At 61.3% G+C, this 13,807-nt stretch overlaps 2 protein-coding genes across 3 annotated transcripts; one reads left to right on the forward strand and one right to left on the reverse strand.

The window, feature by feature from the left end:
* The first annotated feature begins 3,103 nt into the window (after positions 1-3,103).
* On the forward strand, positions 3,104-7,486 carry C2H8orf82 (chromosome 2 C8orf82 homolog). The gene is made up of 3 exons (XM_063327690.1): positions 3,104-3,520; positions 4,974-5,022; positions 6,895-7,486. Exons 1-3 carry the CDS (start codon positions 3,344-3,346, stop codon positions 7,377-7,379), a joined length of 711 nt encoding a protein of 236 aa, XP_063183760.1. The 5' UTR covers positions 3,104-3,343; the 3' UTR covers positions 7,380-7,486.
* A 1,214-nt stretch (positions 7,487-8,700) lies between these two features.
* LRRC14 (leucine rich repeat containing 14) lies at positions 8,701-13,665 on the reverse strand. Of its 2 annotated transcripts, none has more exons than XM_063327688.1 (4): positions 13,586-13,665; positions 11,794-12,128; positions 10,188-10,817; positions 8,701-9,416 (listed from the first exon to the last, which is right to left on the reverse strand). In XM_063327688.1, the coding sequence occupies exons 2-4, from the start codon at positions 12,114-12,116 to the stop codon at positions 8,849-8,851; spliced, it is 1,521 nt and encodes a 506-aa protein (XP_063183758.1). In that variant the 5' UTR covers positions 12,117-12,128; positions 13,586-13,665; the 3' UTR covers positions 8,701-8,848. The 2 variants fall into 2 exon arrangements, with proteins under 2 accessions (XP_063183758.1, XP_063183757.1); XM_063327687.1 differs by having other exon boundaries at positions 11,794-12,131; positions 13,586-13,655.
* Between the last annotated feature and the right edge of the window lie 142 nt (positions 13,666-13,807).

Here is a 13,807-nt window from a genome sequence, read left to right on the forward strand (position 1 = left end):
AGGGTCACCCCCCCAGCACGCAGGATGTATAGGGACACCCCCCATGCCATACAGCCCCTATAGGGGTCTATAGGGTCACGCCCCCATGCCATACAGCCCCTATAGGGGTCTATAGGGTCACCCCCCCAGCACATAGGATGTATAGGGACACCCCCCCATGCCATACAGCCCCTGTAGGGGTCTATAGGGTTGTAGGTACATAAAGCGACCCAGGGATGTATATAGAGGTATATAAGTGCCCCCAGGGGCACATAAAGCAACCTAGGGATGTATATAGGGGTATATAAGTGCCCCCCAGGGGTACATAAAGCAACCTAGGGATGTATATAGGGTGCCCAGGGTGTGTAGAGGGTTTCTATAGGGGAGCCCAGGGGGGTGCACAGGGAGGGCACGGGCGTATATAGGGCTGTAGGGGTGTCTATAGGGTGCACAGGGGGTGTATAGGGGGTCTGAGTGTCTATAGGCGGGGGGGGGGTGTCTATAGGGGTGTAAGGGGGTGTGTATAGGGGCACACGGGATGTATGGGCGTCTATAGAGGTGGGTGGGTGTCTATAGGGTGCATAGGGGTGCACATGGGTGTCTGTAGGGGTGGGTGGGTATCTATAGGGGCACAGGGGTGGGTATAGGGGCACGTGGGTCTATATAGGGGTGTGGGCGTGCCTATAAGGGTGGATGGGTGCGTATAGGGGTGCAGGGGTGTCTATGGGGTGCTGGTGCCTATAGGGGATCTGAGTGTCTATAGGGGTGTATATACAGGCACACGGTGGGTATGGGCGTCTATAGAGGTGGGTGGGTGTCTATAGGGGTGTGTATAGGGGCTGTTGGGTGCCTATAGGGGGGTACGGGCATCCATAGGGGTGAATGGGTGTCTATAGGGGTGCGGGTGTCTATAGGGGTGTGTATAGGGGCTGTTGGGTGCCTATAGGGGGGTATGGGCATCCATAGGGGTGAATGGGTGTCTATAGGGGTGTATATACGGGCACACAGTGGGTATGGGCATCTATAGAGATGGGTGGGTGTCTATAGGGGTGCGTATAGGGGCTGTGAGGTGCCTATAGGGGGGTATGGGCATCCATAGGGGTGAATGGGTGTCTATAGGGGTGCGGGTGCCTATAGGGGTGCAGGTGTCTAGAGGGGCTATAAGTGTCTGGGGGGGGGGGCAGAGGTGGCTATAGGGGTTCTGAGTGTCTATGGGGGACAGGGCTGTCTATAGGGGCCGTGAGTGCCTATAAGGGGGCAGGGGTGTCTATAGTGGTGCACGGCTGTCTATAGGGGGTGTGGGTGTCTATAGGGGGGGCAGAGATGTCTATAAGGGGACGGGGTGTCTATAGGGGCTGTGGGTGCCCACAGGGGGGCAGAGGAGTCTATAGGAGCTATGAGCGTCTATAGGGTGTGTGAGTGCCTATAGGGGGGCCGGGGTGTCTATAGGAGCTATGAGTGTCCATAGGGGGGCAGGGGTCTCTATAGGGTCTATGAGTGCCTACAGGGGAGCAGAGATATCTATAGGGGCTCAGAGTGTCTATAGGGGGTGTGGGTACCTATAGTGGTGCATGGCTGTCTATAGGGGCTATGAGTGTCCCTAGGGAGGAAGGGGTGGCTATAGGGGTTCTGAGTGTCTATAGGGGGCCAGGGGTGTCTATAGGGGCCATAAGTGCCTATAAGGGGGCAGGGGTGTCTATAGTGGTGCACGGCTGTCTATAGGGGGTGTGGGTGTCTATAGGGGGCCAGGGGTGTATATAGGGACGACGAGTGTCCGTAGCGGTAGCGGTATCTATAGGGGCTATAGGTGTCTATAGGGGGTGTGGGTGTCTATAAGGGGGCAGAGATGTCTATAGGGGCTATGAGTGCCTCTAGGGAGGCAGGGGTGTCTATGGGGGGGGGGCGGGGTGTCTATAAGGGTTATGAGTGTCTATAGGGGAGCAACGGTGTCTATAGAGGCTATGAGTGTCCGTAGTGGTGCATGGGTGGCTACAGGGGCCCAGGGGTGTCTATAGGGGCTATGAGTGCCTGGGGGGGGGGCAGAGCTATCTATAGGGGGTGTGGGTGTCGATAGGGGCCATGAGTGTCTCTAGGGGGTGTGGGTGTCTCTAGGGGCCGTGTCTATAGGGGGTGTGGATGCCTATAGGGGCTATGAGTGTCTATAGGGGGTGGGGGTGTCTCTAGGGGCCTTGTCTATAGGGGGTGGGGGTGTCTATAGGGGCCAGGAGTGTCTATAGGGGATATGAGTGTCTCTAGGGGCCATGTCTATAGGGGGTGGGGGTGTCTATAGGGGCCAGGAGTGTCTCTAGGGGGTGGAGGCGTCTATAGGGGCTATGAGTGTCCGTAAGGGGGCAGGGGTGCCTATAGGGGGTGTGGGTGCCTATAGGGGGTGTGAGTATCTATAGGGCCCGTGTCTATAGGGGGTGTGGGTGCCTATAGGGGGTGTATCTATAGGGCCCGTGTCTATAGGGGGTGTGGGTGCCTATAGGGGGTGTGAGTACCTATAGAGACTGTGTCTATAGGGCCCGTGGGTGCCTATAGGGCCCGTAGGTGCCTATAGGGGGTGTGGGTGCCTATAGGGGCCATGTCTATAGGGGGTGTGGGTGCCTATAGGGGCCGTGTCTATAGGGGGTGTGGGTGCCTATAGGGCCCGTGGGTGCCTATAGGGCCCGTGTCTATAGGGGGTGTGGGTGCCTATAGGGGCCGTGGGTGCCTATAGGGGGTGTGAGTATCTATAGGGCCCGTGTCTCTATAGGGGGTGTGAGTATCTATAGGGCCCGTGTCTATAGGGGGTGTGGGTGCCTATAGGGGCCGTGTCTATAGGGGGTGTGGGTGCCTATAGGGGGTGTGAGTATCTATAGGGCCTGTGTCTCTACAGGGAGTGTGGGTGCCTATAGGGGGTGTGAGTATCTATAGGGCCCGTGTCTCTATAGGGGGGGTGGGTGCCTATAGGGGGTGTGAGTATCTATAGGGCCCGTGTCTCTATAGGGGGTGTGGGTGCCTACAGGGGGTGTGGGTATCTATAGGGCCCGTGTCTATAGGGGGTGTGGGTGCCTATAGGGGGTGTGAGTATCTATAGGGCCCGTGTCTCTACAGGGGGTGTGGGTGCCTATAGGGGCCGTGTCTATAGGGGCCGTGGGTGCCTATAGGGGGTGTGAGTATCTATAGGGCCCGTGTCTCTATAGGGGGTGTGGGTGCCTATAGGGGCCGTGTCTATAGGGGCTCCCCGGGGCCGGGACAGGCCCCGCCCGGAAGGGTGCAACGGCCGGACCGGCCCGGGCCGCTTCCGGGGCTGTTTCCGGGCCCCTTTTCCCGGTCCCGTCCCCGTCCCGTTCCCGGTCCCTTCCTCGTTCCCGTTCCCGGGATGCGGCTGCCGCCTTCGCTGCGGTTCCGCCTGGGCTCCGGGACGCTGGGGGCGGCGGGAGCCGGGCCCGGTGCCGTTCCCGAGGCCGGTGCCGTTGCCGGTGCCCGGTACCGGCAGGGGCAGAGCCCGACGCCCCGCACCCGCGAGTATTTTTACTACATCGACCACCAGGGACAGGTACCGGGAGCGGGGGGGGACACCGGAGGGGACGGGGACACCGTGGGGGGGACACCGGGGGAGGGGGATACCGGGGGGGACGGGGACACCGGGGGGGGGACACCGGGGGAGGGGGATACTGGGGCGGGGGGGGGACGACACCGGGATCAGGGAACGGGGCGGCCTTGTGGGGAGAGGGAGGACCGGATCCCGGAGAGATCCCAGCCGGACCCTGGGCAGAGCCCAAAGGGATCCCGAAAAGACCCTGGATGGAGTCGGGACAGAGCCCGGACGGATCCCGCAGGGACCCCCGACGGATCCCAGGTGGATCCCGGACAGATCCCGGACAGAGCCTCCAAAAAAAAAAGCCTGGACGGACTCAGGCTAGAGCCCGGATGGATCCCACAGGAACCCCTGACGGATCCCAGGTGGATCCTGGACAGATCCCAGACAGATCCCAGTCAGACCCCCAAAAAAAAACCCTGGATGGACTCAGGACAGATCCCAGACAGATCCCGCAGGGACTCAAGACGTGGATCCCAGGTGGATCCCAGACAGACCCTGGATGGATCCCAGAAAGATCCTAGACAGATCCCAGTCACAGCCCAGCCAGGTCCCAGTCAGACTCCAGCCAGATCCCAGATAAATCCCACACAGACCCCCCAAAATCTTGGACAGACTCAGGACAGATCCCGGACAGACCCCAAACAGGTCCCAGATGGATCCCGGACAGAGCCCAGGCAGATCCCAAATAGATCCCACATGGGCCCAAGACAGATCCCAGACAAATCCCAAACCAATCCAAGACAGATCCCACAGACTGATCCCAGGCACGACCCAGACAGATCCAAAAAAATACCCTAGATGGGCTCAGGACAGATCCCGGATAGATCCCAAACAGACCCCAGACGGATCCCGGACAGATCCTGGACAGATCCCACAGGGATCCAAGAAGGATCACAAAAAGACCTTAAATGGACCCAGGACAGCCCCTGGACTGATCCCAGTCAGAGCCAGGATAGATCCCGGACAGACCCTGGATGGATCCCAAAGGATGCCGGACAGACCCTGGGTGGATCCTGGGCAGATCCCAGATGGATCCCCAAAGGATCCCAGACAGATCCTGGACAGATCCCACATGGATCCAAGAAGACCTTAAATGGACCCAGGACAGCCCCTGGACTGATCCCGGTTGGAGCTGGGATAGATCCCGGACAGACCCTGGGTGGATCCCAAAGGATCCCGGAGCAGAACCTGGATGGATCCCAAAGGATCCTGGAAGGGTCCCCAAAGGATCCCAGATCAGATCCTGGGTGGGTCCCCAAAGGATCCCAGAGCGATTCCCAAAGGATCCCAGATCAGACCCTAAGCGGATCCCAAAGGATCATGGACCAGACCCTGGATGGATCCCGGGCAGATCCGGGCCCTGCCAGAAGCTTCGGGATTTTGAGGCTTTTTCCCCACTTTTCCACAGCTTTTCCTGGACGACACCAAAGTCAAGAATTTCATCACCTGCTTCAAAGGTACCGGGATCCCCAAAATCCCACAAATTCCCCCCCAAAATCCCACAAATTCCCCCCCAAAATCCCCCCAAATTCCCCCACCTCGCCAGCACGGCTCCTGCTCATCATCCTTAATTGGGGGCCCGTCTTTAATTGGGAGCCGATCCTTAATTGGGGTCTCATCCTTAATCAGGAGCCGATCCTTAACTGGGATCTCATCCTTAATCGGGAGCTGATCCTTAATTGGTGCCCAGTCCTTAATTGGGAGCGGATCCTTCATTTTGGTCTCATCCCTGATCAGGGTCCGATCCTTAATGGGGGTCTCACCCTTAATCGAAAGACGATCCTTAATTGGGGTCTCATCCTTAATTAGGAGCCGATCCTTAATTGGATCTCATCCTTAATCGGGAGCCGATCCTTAATTGGGAGCTGATCCTTAATTGGGATATCATCTTTAATGGGGGCCAAATCCTTAATTGGGAGCGGATCCTTAATTGGGGTCTCCTCCTTAATTGGGATCCCATCATTAATTGGGGTCTCCTCCTTAATCAGGATCCGACCCTTAATTGGGGTCTCTTCCTTAATCAGGATCTCATCCTTAATCAGGATCTAATCCTTAATTGGTATCTCATCCTTAATCAGGATCCGATCCTTAATGAAGGTCTCTTCCTTAATGAGGATCTGGTCCTTAATTGGGATCCCATCATTAATTGGAGTCCAGTCCCTAATTGGGATCCCATCATTAATTGGGGTCTCCTCCTTAATCAGGATCCCACCCTTAATGGGGGTCTCTTCCTTAATCAGGATCTAATCCTTAATTAGGGTCTAATCCTTAATCAGGATCTAATCCTTAACTGGGCTCTCATCCTTAATCAGGATCCGATCCTTAATTGGGATCTCATCCTTAATTGGAGTCCAGTCCTTAATTGGGAGCGGATCCTTAATTGGGGTCTCCTCCTTAATCAGGATCTGATCGTTAATTGGGAGCTGATCCTAAATTAGGGTCTAATCCTTAATCAGGATCTCATCCTTAATCAGGATCTAATCCTTAATTGGGCTCTCATCCTTAAGCAGGAGCCGATCCTTAATTGGATCTCATCCTTAATCAGGAGCCGATCCTTAATTGGGATCTCATCCTTAATTGGAGTCCAGTCCTTAATTGGGAGCGGATCCTTAATTGGGGTCTCCTCCTTAATTGGGATCCCATCATTAATTGGGATCTCCTCCTTAATCGGGATCCGACCCTTAATTGGGGTCTCTTCCTTAATCAGGATCTCATCCTTAATCGGGAGCTGATCCTTAATTAGGCTCTAATCCTTAATCAGGATCTAATCCTTAATTGGGCTCTCATCCTTAATCAGGAGCCGATCCTTAATTGGATCTCATCCTTAATGAGGATCTGATCCTTAATTGGGATCTCGTCCTTAATTGGAGTCCAGTCCTTAATTGGGAGCGGATCCTTAATTGGGGTCTCCTCCTTAATTGGGATCCCATCATTAATTGGGATCTCCTCCTTAATCGGGATCCGACCCTTAATGGGGGTCTCATCCTTAAATCAGGATCCAATCCTTAATTGGGATAATTGGGATCTCATCCTTAATTGGGGGTGCTGAGCCCTCGGACATCCCCCCCAGCAAAGCAGCTGCGGGGCGCAATTTGCGTATTAATTACCTCCTTAATTAAGCACCTCCTGCTATTAATAACTCCCGGTCGCGCTTCCCGGAATGACTTCTTCCCAAATCCGATTCCTCCTTCCCCGCCCCGGATGGAATCCCCGTTAACGAATCACTCCCCTCCCCACGGCTAATTAACGCTTGGCGGGGGGGGGGGGGGGGGATTGGCGTTAATTACCGGGAAGTAACGAACTTGATATCCGTCCGTCCGTCTGTCCAGACGTCGCTTTCCTGGCTTTCTTCTTCAAACGCTTGGAGCCGAACCGGAGCGGGCGTTACGAAGCGGAATTCCCTTTCCTCTCGCCCTGCGGCCGGGAACGGAATTTCTTGCGGTGCGAAGATCGTCCCATCGTTTTTACTCAAATCCTGCCGGATTCCGGACACCACGGATGGCTCCTTTCCTACTGCGGTGGCGGCGAACGTTTGGCCGTCCCGTTCCAACCGGAAAATTTAATGATGTCGCCGGAAAACGGGCGGCTTTATCACCCGGCGCCGGCTAAAACGGGAGGCGTGGGGTTGGTGCGTTCGGCGTTGGCGTCGGAATGGAGTCCCGGCTTCCAATTCGGCCGAGGGCCGGAACAGCCCCCCACTCATTTTTTTTGGGAAGGGCGACGTTATCGGCTCACCGAGGAATTGCTGCCGTTGCTGCGGGGCGGAGGAGAGGGGGAAGAGCCGGCTGGTCCCGTCACCCCCCCGCAGGGATGAGTTGGGGACCCCCCCCCCCAAAAAACTGTCCCTGTCGCCCCCACGCTGAGCTAAAGACCCCCCCGCCGTCCCCGTCACCCTGCGCCAGACCCAAATTGGGGACCCCCCCCCGGCTGTCCCCATCATCGATGGGATGGAACTGAGCGAGGGACCCCCCCAAAACCGTCCCCGTCACCCCCACGCTGAGCTAAAGACCCCCCCGCCGTCCCCGTCACCCCGCGCCAGACCCAAATTGGGGCCCCCCCCCCGGCTGTCCCCATCATCGACGGGATGGAACTGAGCGAGGGACCCCCCCAAAACCGTCCCCGTCACCCCCACGCTGAGCTAAAGACCCCCCCGCCGTCCCCGTCACCCCGCGCCAGACCCAAATTGGGGACCCCCCCGGCTGTCCCCAGCACCGACGGGATGGAACTGAGCGAGGGACCCCCCCAAAACCGTCCCCGTCACCCCCACGCTGAGCTAAAGACCCCCCCCCGGCTGCCCCCAACACCCCGTGCCAGACCCAAATTGGGGACCCCCCCGGCTGTCCCCATCATCGACGGGATGGAACTGAGCGAGGGACCCCCCAAAACCGTCCCCGTCACCCCCACGCTGAGCTAAAGACCCCCCCAGCCGTCCCCGTCACCCCACGCCAGACCCAAATTGGGGACCCCCCCGGCTGTCCCCAGCACCGACGGGATGGAACTGAGCGAGGGACCCCCCCAAAACCGTCCCCGTCACCCCCACGCTGAGCTAAAGACCCCCCCCCGGCTGCCCCCAACACCCCGTGACAGACCCAAATTGGGGACCCCCCCCCCCCGGCTGTCCCCATCATCGACGGGATGGAACTGAGCGAGGGACCCCCCCAAAACCGTCCCCGTCACCCCCACGCTGAGCTAAAGACCCCCCCCCGCCGTCCCCGTCACCCCGCGCCAGACCCAAATTGGGGACCCCCCCCCCGGCTGTCCCCGTCACCGACAGGACGGGGCTGAGCTGGGGACCCCCCCCCAGCCGTCCCCATCACCCCCAAAGCGATGGGACAGGGTCAATTTGGGGACACACACACATATCCCCACCCCCCCCCACCCCCAAGCCGTCCCCGTCACCCCCCCACCGCGTGGGTGCCGCCGCCGTGGGGGGCAGCGGGGGGGGGACAACGACAGACCCCCATTAATTTGTGGAATAATAAAAAAAAAAAACCTTTATCTCGCGGCCGAGCTGTTCGGGAGGCGCCGGGCACCCCCCGGGGACGTGGGGTACGGGGGCGGGGGGGGGCGGGGGGATTTGGGGCAGGGGGTCGGGGGGGGGGGCAGGTATTTCTCAAGCGGTTTCCCAGCGTTAATTAACGAACGAGTGCCTTTAACGAGCGCCCCAAGCTGGGGGCCGCCGCGGGTGCCGCAAAAAAGCGGCCGGGGGGGACGAGGAGGAAACGCCAGATTTGGGGAAGGAGGGGGTTTTTTTTGGGGGGGGGGGGCAGGGGGGGGTGGTGGCTACAAGGCGAAGTAGTCGAGGGCACCGTGCCGGCAGAGGCTGGCGGTCCAGACGGCGTCGGCTCTGCCGGAACTCGTCAGCATCCGGCCCAATTCGGCGGCGACGGCGGCGAAACGTTCCTCGTCCAACGCGTCCTGGAAAAGCCAAGCGGAAGGCGGCCGGGGCGGCTCCAGGTTGTAACAATCCACGGGATAAGGATAGACGACCAAGCGTAAATCCGGAAGAAGGAGGGTTTTCCGTAACAAGGTCTTGAGTCCCGGCGTGGAAAGGGGGTTGCCGAAAAGTCCCAGGCATCGGAGACGGGAGCAACGGCAGAGGGCGGGCAGAAGAGATTCCAGACAAGCGTCCGTCAGCCGGCATTCCATGAGATCCAGGTGGAGGAGAGAAGCCGAAGTCTCTTCCAGGAGATGTTGGAGGGGTTGGAGAAGGTTCTCGGAGAAATCGTGGCCGCTCAAATCCAATTTTTTCAGCGCCGGAGCGTGGAAGCTTTGGGAAAGGAAGGCGAGGTCGCCGGGAAGGAGATAGCAGAAGGCCAACTCCAAGCTTTCCAGGGGAGCCTGCAGGTCTCTGCCGGAGACAGGGTCGGGGGGGGGAGGAAAAATGAGCCGTGAGCCCCCCACCCCCGGCAAAGCCATCACCGTGTGGGGTGGGAGTTGCCGGAGCTCAGCACAAGACACGGAGGTGTCGGAGCGGGGGCCGGAGGAGGCCCCGGAGATGCCGGGAGGGCTGGAGCCCCTCTGCTGGGAGGACAGGCTGGGAGAGCTGGGGGGGTTCAGCCTGGAGAAGAGAAGGCTCCGGGGAGACCTTCCAGCCCCTTCCAGGCCCTCAAGGGGCTCCGGGAAAGCTGGGGAGGGACTCTGGAGCAGGGAGGGGAGCCACGGGACGAGGGGGAAGTGGTTTAAACTGGAAAAGGGGAGATTTCGATGAGATCTTGGGAAGAAGTTCTTGGCTGCGAGGGTGGCGAGGGACTGGAACGGGTTGCCCAGAGAAGCGGGAGTTGCCCCATCCCTGGAAATATTCCAGGTCAGGTTGGCCGGGGCTCGGAGCGAGCTGGGCTGGTGGAAGATGTCCCTGCTCAGGGCAGGGGGTTTGGACTCGATGGGCTTTAAAGCTCCCTTCCCACCCAAACCGTTCCCCGATTCCACGTATTCGATCTTTAAATAACACGGCGGGGATGATTCCCGTATTCCCAAAGGAACCGCGATGAATCCAGCCGTGTCCCAACCTCTCCCCAACGTGACCTAGAACCCATCCAGTCGTGGCGTTCCCTCCCCAGCCCCCCGGCCAAAGGCACGAAAAAAGCAGGTTGGGGACCTGCTCCGCCGAAACCCAACTTACCCCAGAAGTTGCCTCAGTTTCCCCGAAAGCCTGGAAGATCCCAAATTGAGCTCCTTGAGGCGGGGCAGCCTTCCCAGCTGGGCGGCGAGGCACCGGAGGCCGGCTTCCGTCCCCGCCGTCCATCGCCGCACGTTGACGTTGCTGTAGGGCAACTTGAGGCTGAGGAGGTCGGCGAACCTGGCGAGGTGGGGCAGAACGACGCAGAGCCCCGGCAAGCCCAAGTTGTTGAAGCGAAGATCCACCCGTCGCACGCCGGCGGGTTCCAGCGATTCCAATAAACTCACGGTGCCGGCGACGGAAAGTTCCTCGGCGTGGAAATCCCGGCATTTGAGGCGGAAAAGGCCGGCGGTTCGCAAGGCGTCCCGTAGGACGCCGAAGGAGGTGGCGTTGACGAAGAGATCGGCGCGGACCTCCACGCCGAAGGGTTGCGGGGCGGCCGAAAGGCCGGAAGGACCTTTATGCCGCTTGGAGGAACGTTTCAGGCATTCGTTTTGGTGTTTGGAGACCTCGAGGCAGGCTTTGGCCAACGCCACCGTGCCGGACCAAAGGCTCATCCACTCCGGACCACGGTCGGTGTCATCATCATGGAGTCCCGTCATGTCCAGCACCCGCAGGCGGCACCGGTTTTCGCTGGGAGAAGACGAGAAATAGGTGAATAAACGAGCGGGGAAATCAAGGAACCGAAAGAACGCCGTGGCCGGCTCCCGGGAGAGTCGCGGCCACCCGGTGGCTTGCGGTCCTCCTTTCCCGTTGCCCGGTGTCAACTCACGGCTTCCTCCGGAGCTCACGGCCCCAGGAGGATCATGGTCATCTCTAGGGAGCGGGGTGGAGAGGAACCTCATGATGTTCAACAAGTCGTTGGATCCTCCACCTCAGGAGGAATAACCCCCCCCGGGAACCAGTAGAGGTTTGGGGTTGACCTGCTGGAAACCAGCTCTGCAGAGGGGCAACCTGGCGGACAACCAAGTTGCCCAGGGGCCAGCAACGTGCCCTTGTGGCCGACGCGGCCAACGATCTCCTGGGGGGCGTTAAGAAGACCGTGGCCAGTAGGTGGAGGGAGGTTCATCCTCCCCGCTCCGCTCTGCCCTGGTGGGGCCACAGCTGGAGAACTGGGGCCGGGGCCGGGCTCCCCAGTTCAAGAAGGACAAGGAACTGGTGGAGAGAGTCCAGCGGAGGCTCCGAGGATGATGAGGGCCGGGAAGCGTCTCGCTGCTGAGGAAGGGCTGAGCGCCCTGGGGCTGTTCAGCCTGGAGAAGAGGAGGCTGAGAGAGGACCTCATGAAGAGGACGGGACCAGATTCTTCTCAGCGGTGGCCGGCGATGGGACATGGGGCAACAGGCACAAAGCGGGACACGGGAAATTCCATCTCAACGCGAGGAAAAACGGCGTCACTGGGAGGGTGACGGAAAGGGTGCGGAGTCTCCTGCTCTGGAGACCTTCCAAACCCACCTGGACGGGTCCAACCTGCTCTGGGTGACCCCGTTTTGGGCAACAGGCTTGGACCGGGTGATCTCCAAAGATCCCTTCCAACCCCCCCCACCACCACCATCCTGGGATTTCTGTGATCTCCCATCATCCCGGCGGAATTCGGCATCCCGACGCCCACCTCCCATCCCGAGAAGGTTCCTCCAACGCCCGGCGGAGATGCGCCACCACGGCGAGGATGACAGCCTGGACGCACAACTTGGTGGCTTTCTCTCCGAGGGAACGGTGACGACGGCGGCGGCGGTGGCCCAAAAGCCGTCGGAAACTGAGGACGGGGAAAGGCCAGGTCCCCACCAGGTCCCGCAACGCCAACGTCCGTTCGTCCAGGAAGGCGGCTCGGAAAAGGACGGGAAAGAGCTGGGGGGGGACGAGGTCCAAGGCCCGGCGGGTGGCGGGACGGTGGCTCACCAAGCGGCGGGCGCAGAGGAAGAGGAGGGAGTGCATGGCGCCCGGGGGCTGCTGGAGGAAGGGGAGGGCGGGGGGGGGGACACAGGAGCGTGGGGGGGTGGCGGTGAGGGTCCCAGTGCTTCCCCCCCAGCCCCCCCCCCCCCCCCAACCGCCCCCCCGGCCTGCCCCACATTGCCGAGGGTAGAATGCAGCCCCGCGGAAGCCCTAGCTCAGCGTCCCCCCCCCTCAGTGCCCCATAGAACATTAATCCCCATTAATCCCCCCCCCCAGCACAGGAACCCCTCACAACCCCCCTAACTCAGCCCCCCCATCACAGGGACCCCCCCAATCATGGGGGACCCCCTCTAACCCACCCCCCTGTCACAGGAACCCCCCTGACACCCCTAACCCAGACGCCCAATCACAAGGACCCCCCCCCATCACGGGGGACCCCCTCTAACCCACCCCCCCATCACAGGGACCCCCCCCAGCACCCCTAACCCAGACCCCCCCACCACGGGGGACCCCCTCTAACCCACCCCCCCATCACAGGGACCCCCCTGACACCCCTAACCCAGACCCCCCCATCACGGGGGACCCCCTCTAACCCACCCCCCCATCACAGGGACCCCCCCCAGCACCCTTAATCTGGCCCCCCCATCACAGAGAACCCGCCGGCCCCCCCTAACCCGGCCCCCCCCCCCCACAGGGACCCCCCCAGGCCCCCCTAACCCGGTCCCCTTGTCACAGGGACTCCCACACACACCCCCTAACCCAGCCTCCCCCCCCCAGGGACCCCCCCCCGCCCCACGCCACCCTAACCTGGCCCCTTTGTGACAGGGACCCCCCCCCAGGCCCCCCTAACCCAGCCCCCCATCACAAGGACCCCCCCTCCAACACCCCTAACCCACCTCCCCATCACAGGGACCCTCACTGGCCCCCCTAAACCACCCCCCCTGTCACAGGCACCCCCCCCCCAGCACCCCTAACCCAGCCCCCCCCATCGCGGGGACCCCCCTCTAACCCACCCCCCCTGTCACAGGGACCCCCCCCGACCCCCCTAAACCACCCTCCGCAACACAGGGACGCCCCCCACAGCACCCCTAACCTGCCCCCCCCATCACAGGGAACCCCTCGCCCCCCCCCAACCCACCCCCCCATCACAGGACCCCCCAGGCCCCCGCCTAACCCAGCCCCCCCCACCCCAGGGACCCCCCCAGGCCCCCCTAACCCGGTCCCCTCGTCACAAGAGCCCCCCCCAGCACCCCTAACCCAACCCCCCCGTCACAAGGACCCCACACGCACCCCCTAACCCCCCCCCCCATCACAGGGACCCCCCTGACCCCCCTAAACCACCACCCCCATCACAGGGACACCCCCCCAGCACCCCTAAACCGGCCCCCCCGCCACAGGGAACTCCGCGACCCCCCCCTAACCCGGACCCCCCCCATCACAGGGACCCCCACACACAGGGACCCCCTCCTCCACCCCCCAACATGGCGGCCCCCCCGGCCCCGCCCACTCACGGCGCTCCCGCAGCCCCCCACTCTCCGCCGGGCCCCGCCGCCGCCCCGCCGCCGCTTCCGGGCGTGCGCGCTGACGCACCGTCCCCCCCGAGCCAATCAGCGAGCGAGACCCACGGGAGGAGGCGGGCTCAGCGCCGCTTCTCCCCCCTTCTATTGGTTTCTACCGCTGTCCGTCGCCGCTCCCTCCTTTCCCATTGGCTGAGGCGCGGCGGGAGCGGGAGG

The sequence above is a fragment of the Chroicocephalus ridibundus genome, chromosome 2 (assembly GCF_963924245.1).
Source record: "Chroicocephalus ridibundus chromosome 2, bChrRid1.1, whole genome shotgun sequence".
Lineage (NCBI taxonomy): Eukaryota > Metazoa > Chordata > Aves > Charadriiformes > Laridae > Chroicocephalus > Chroicocephalus ridibundus.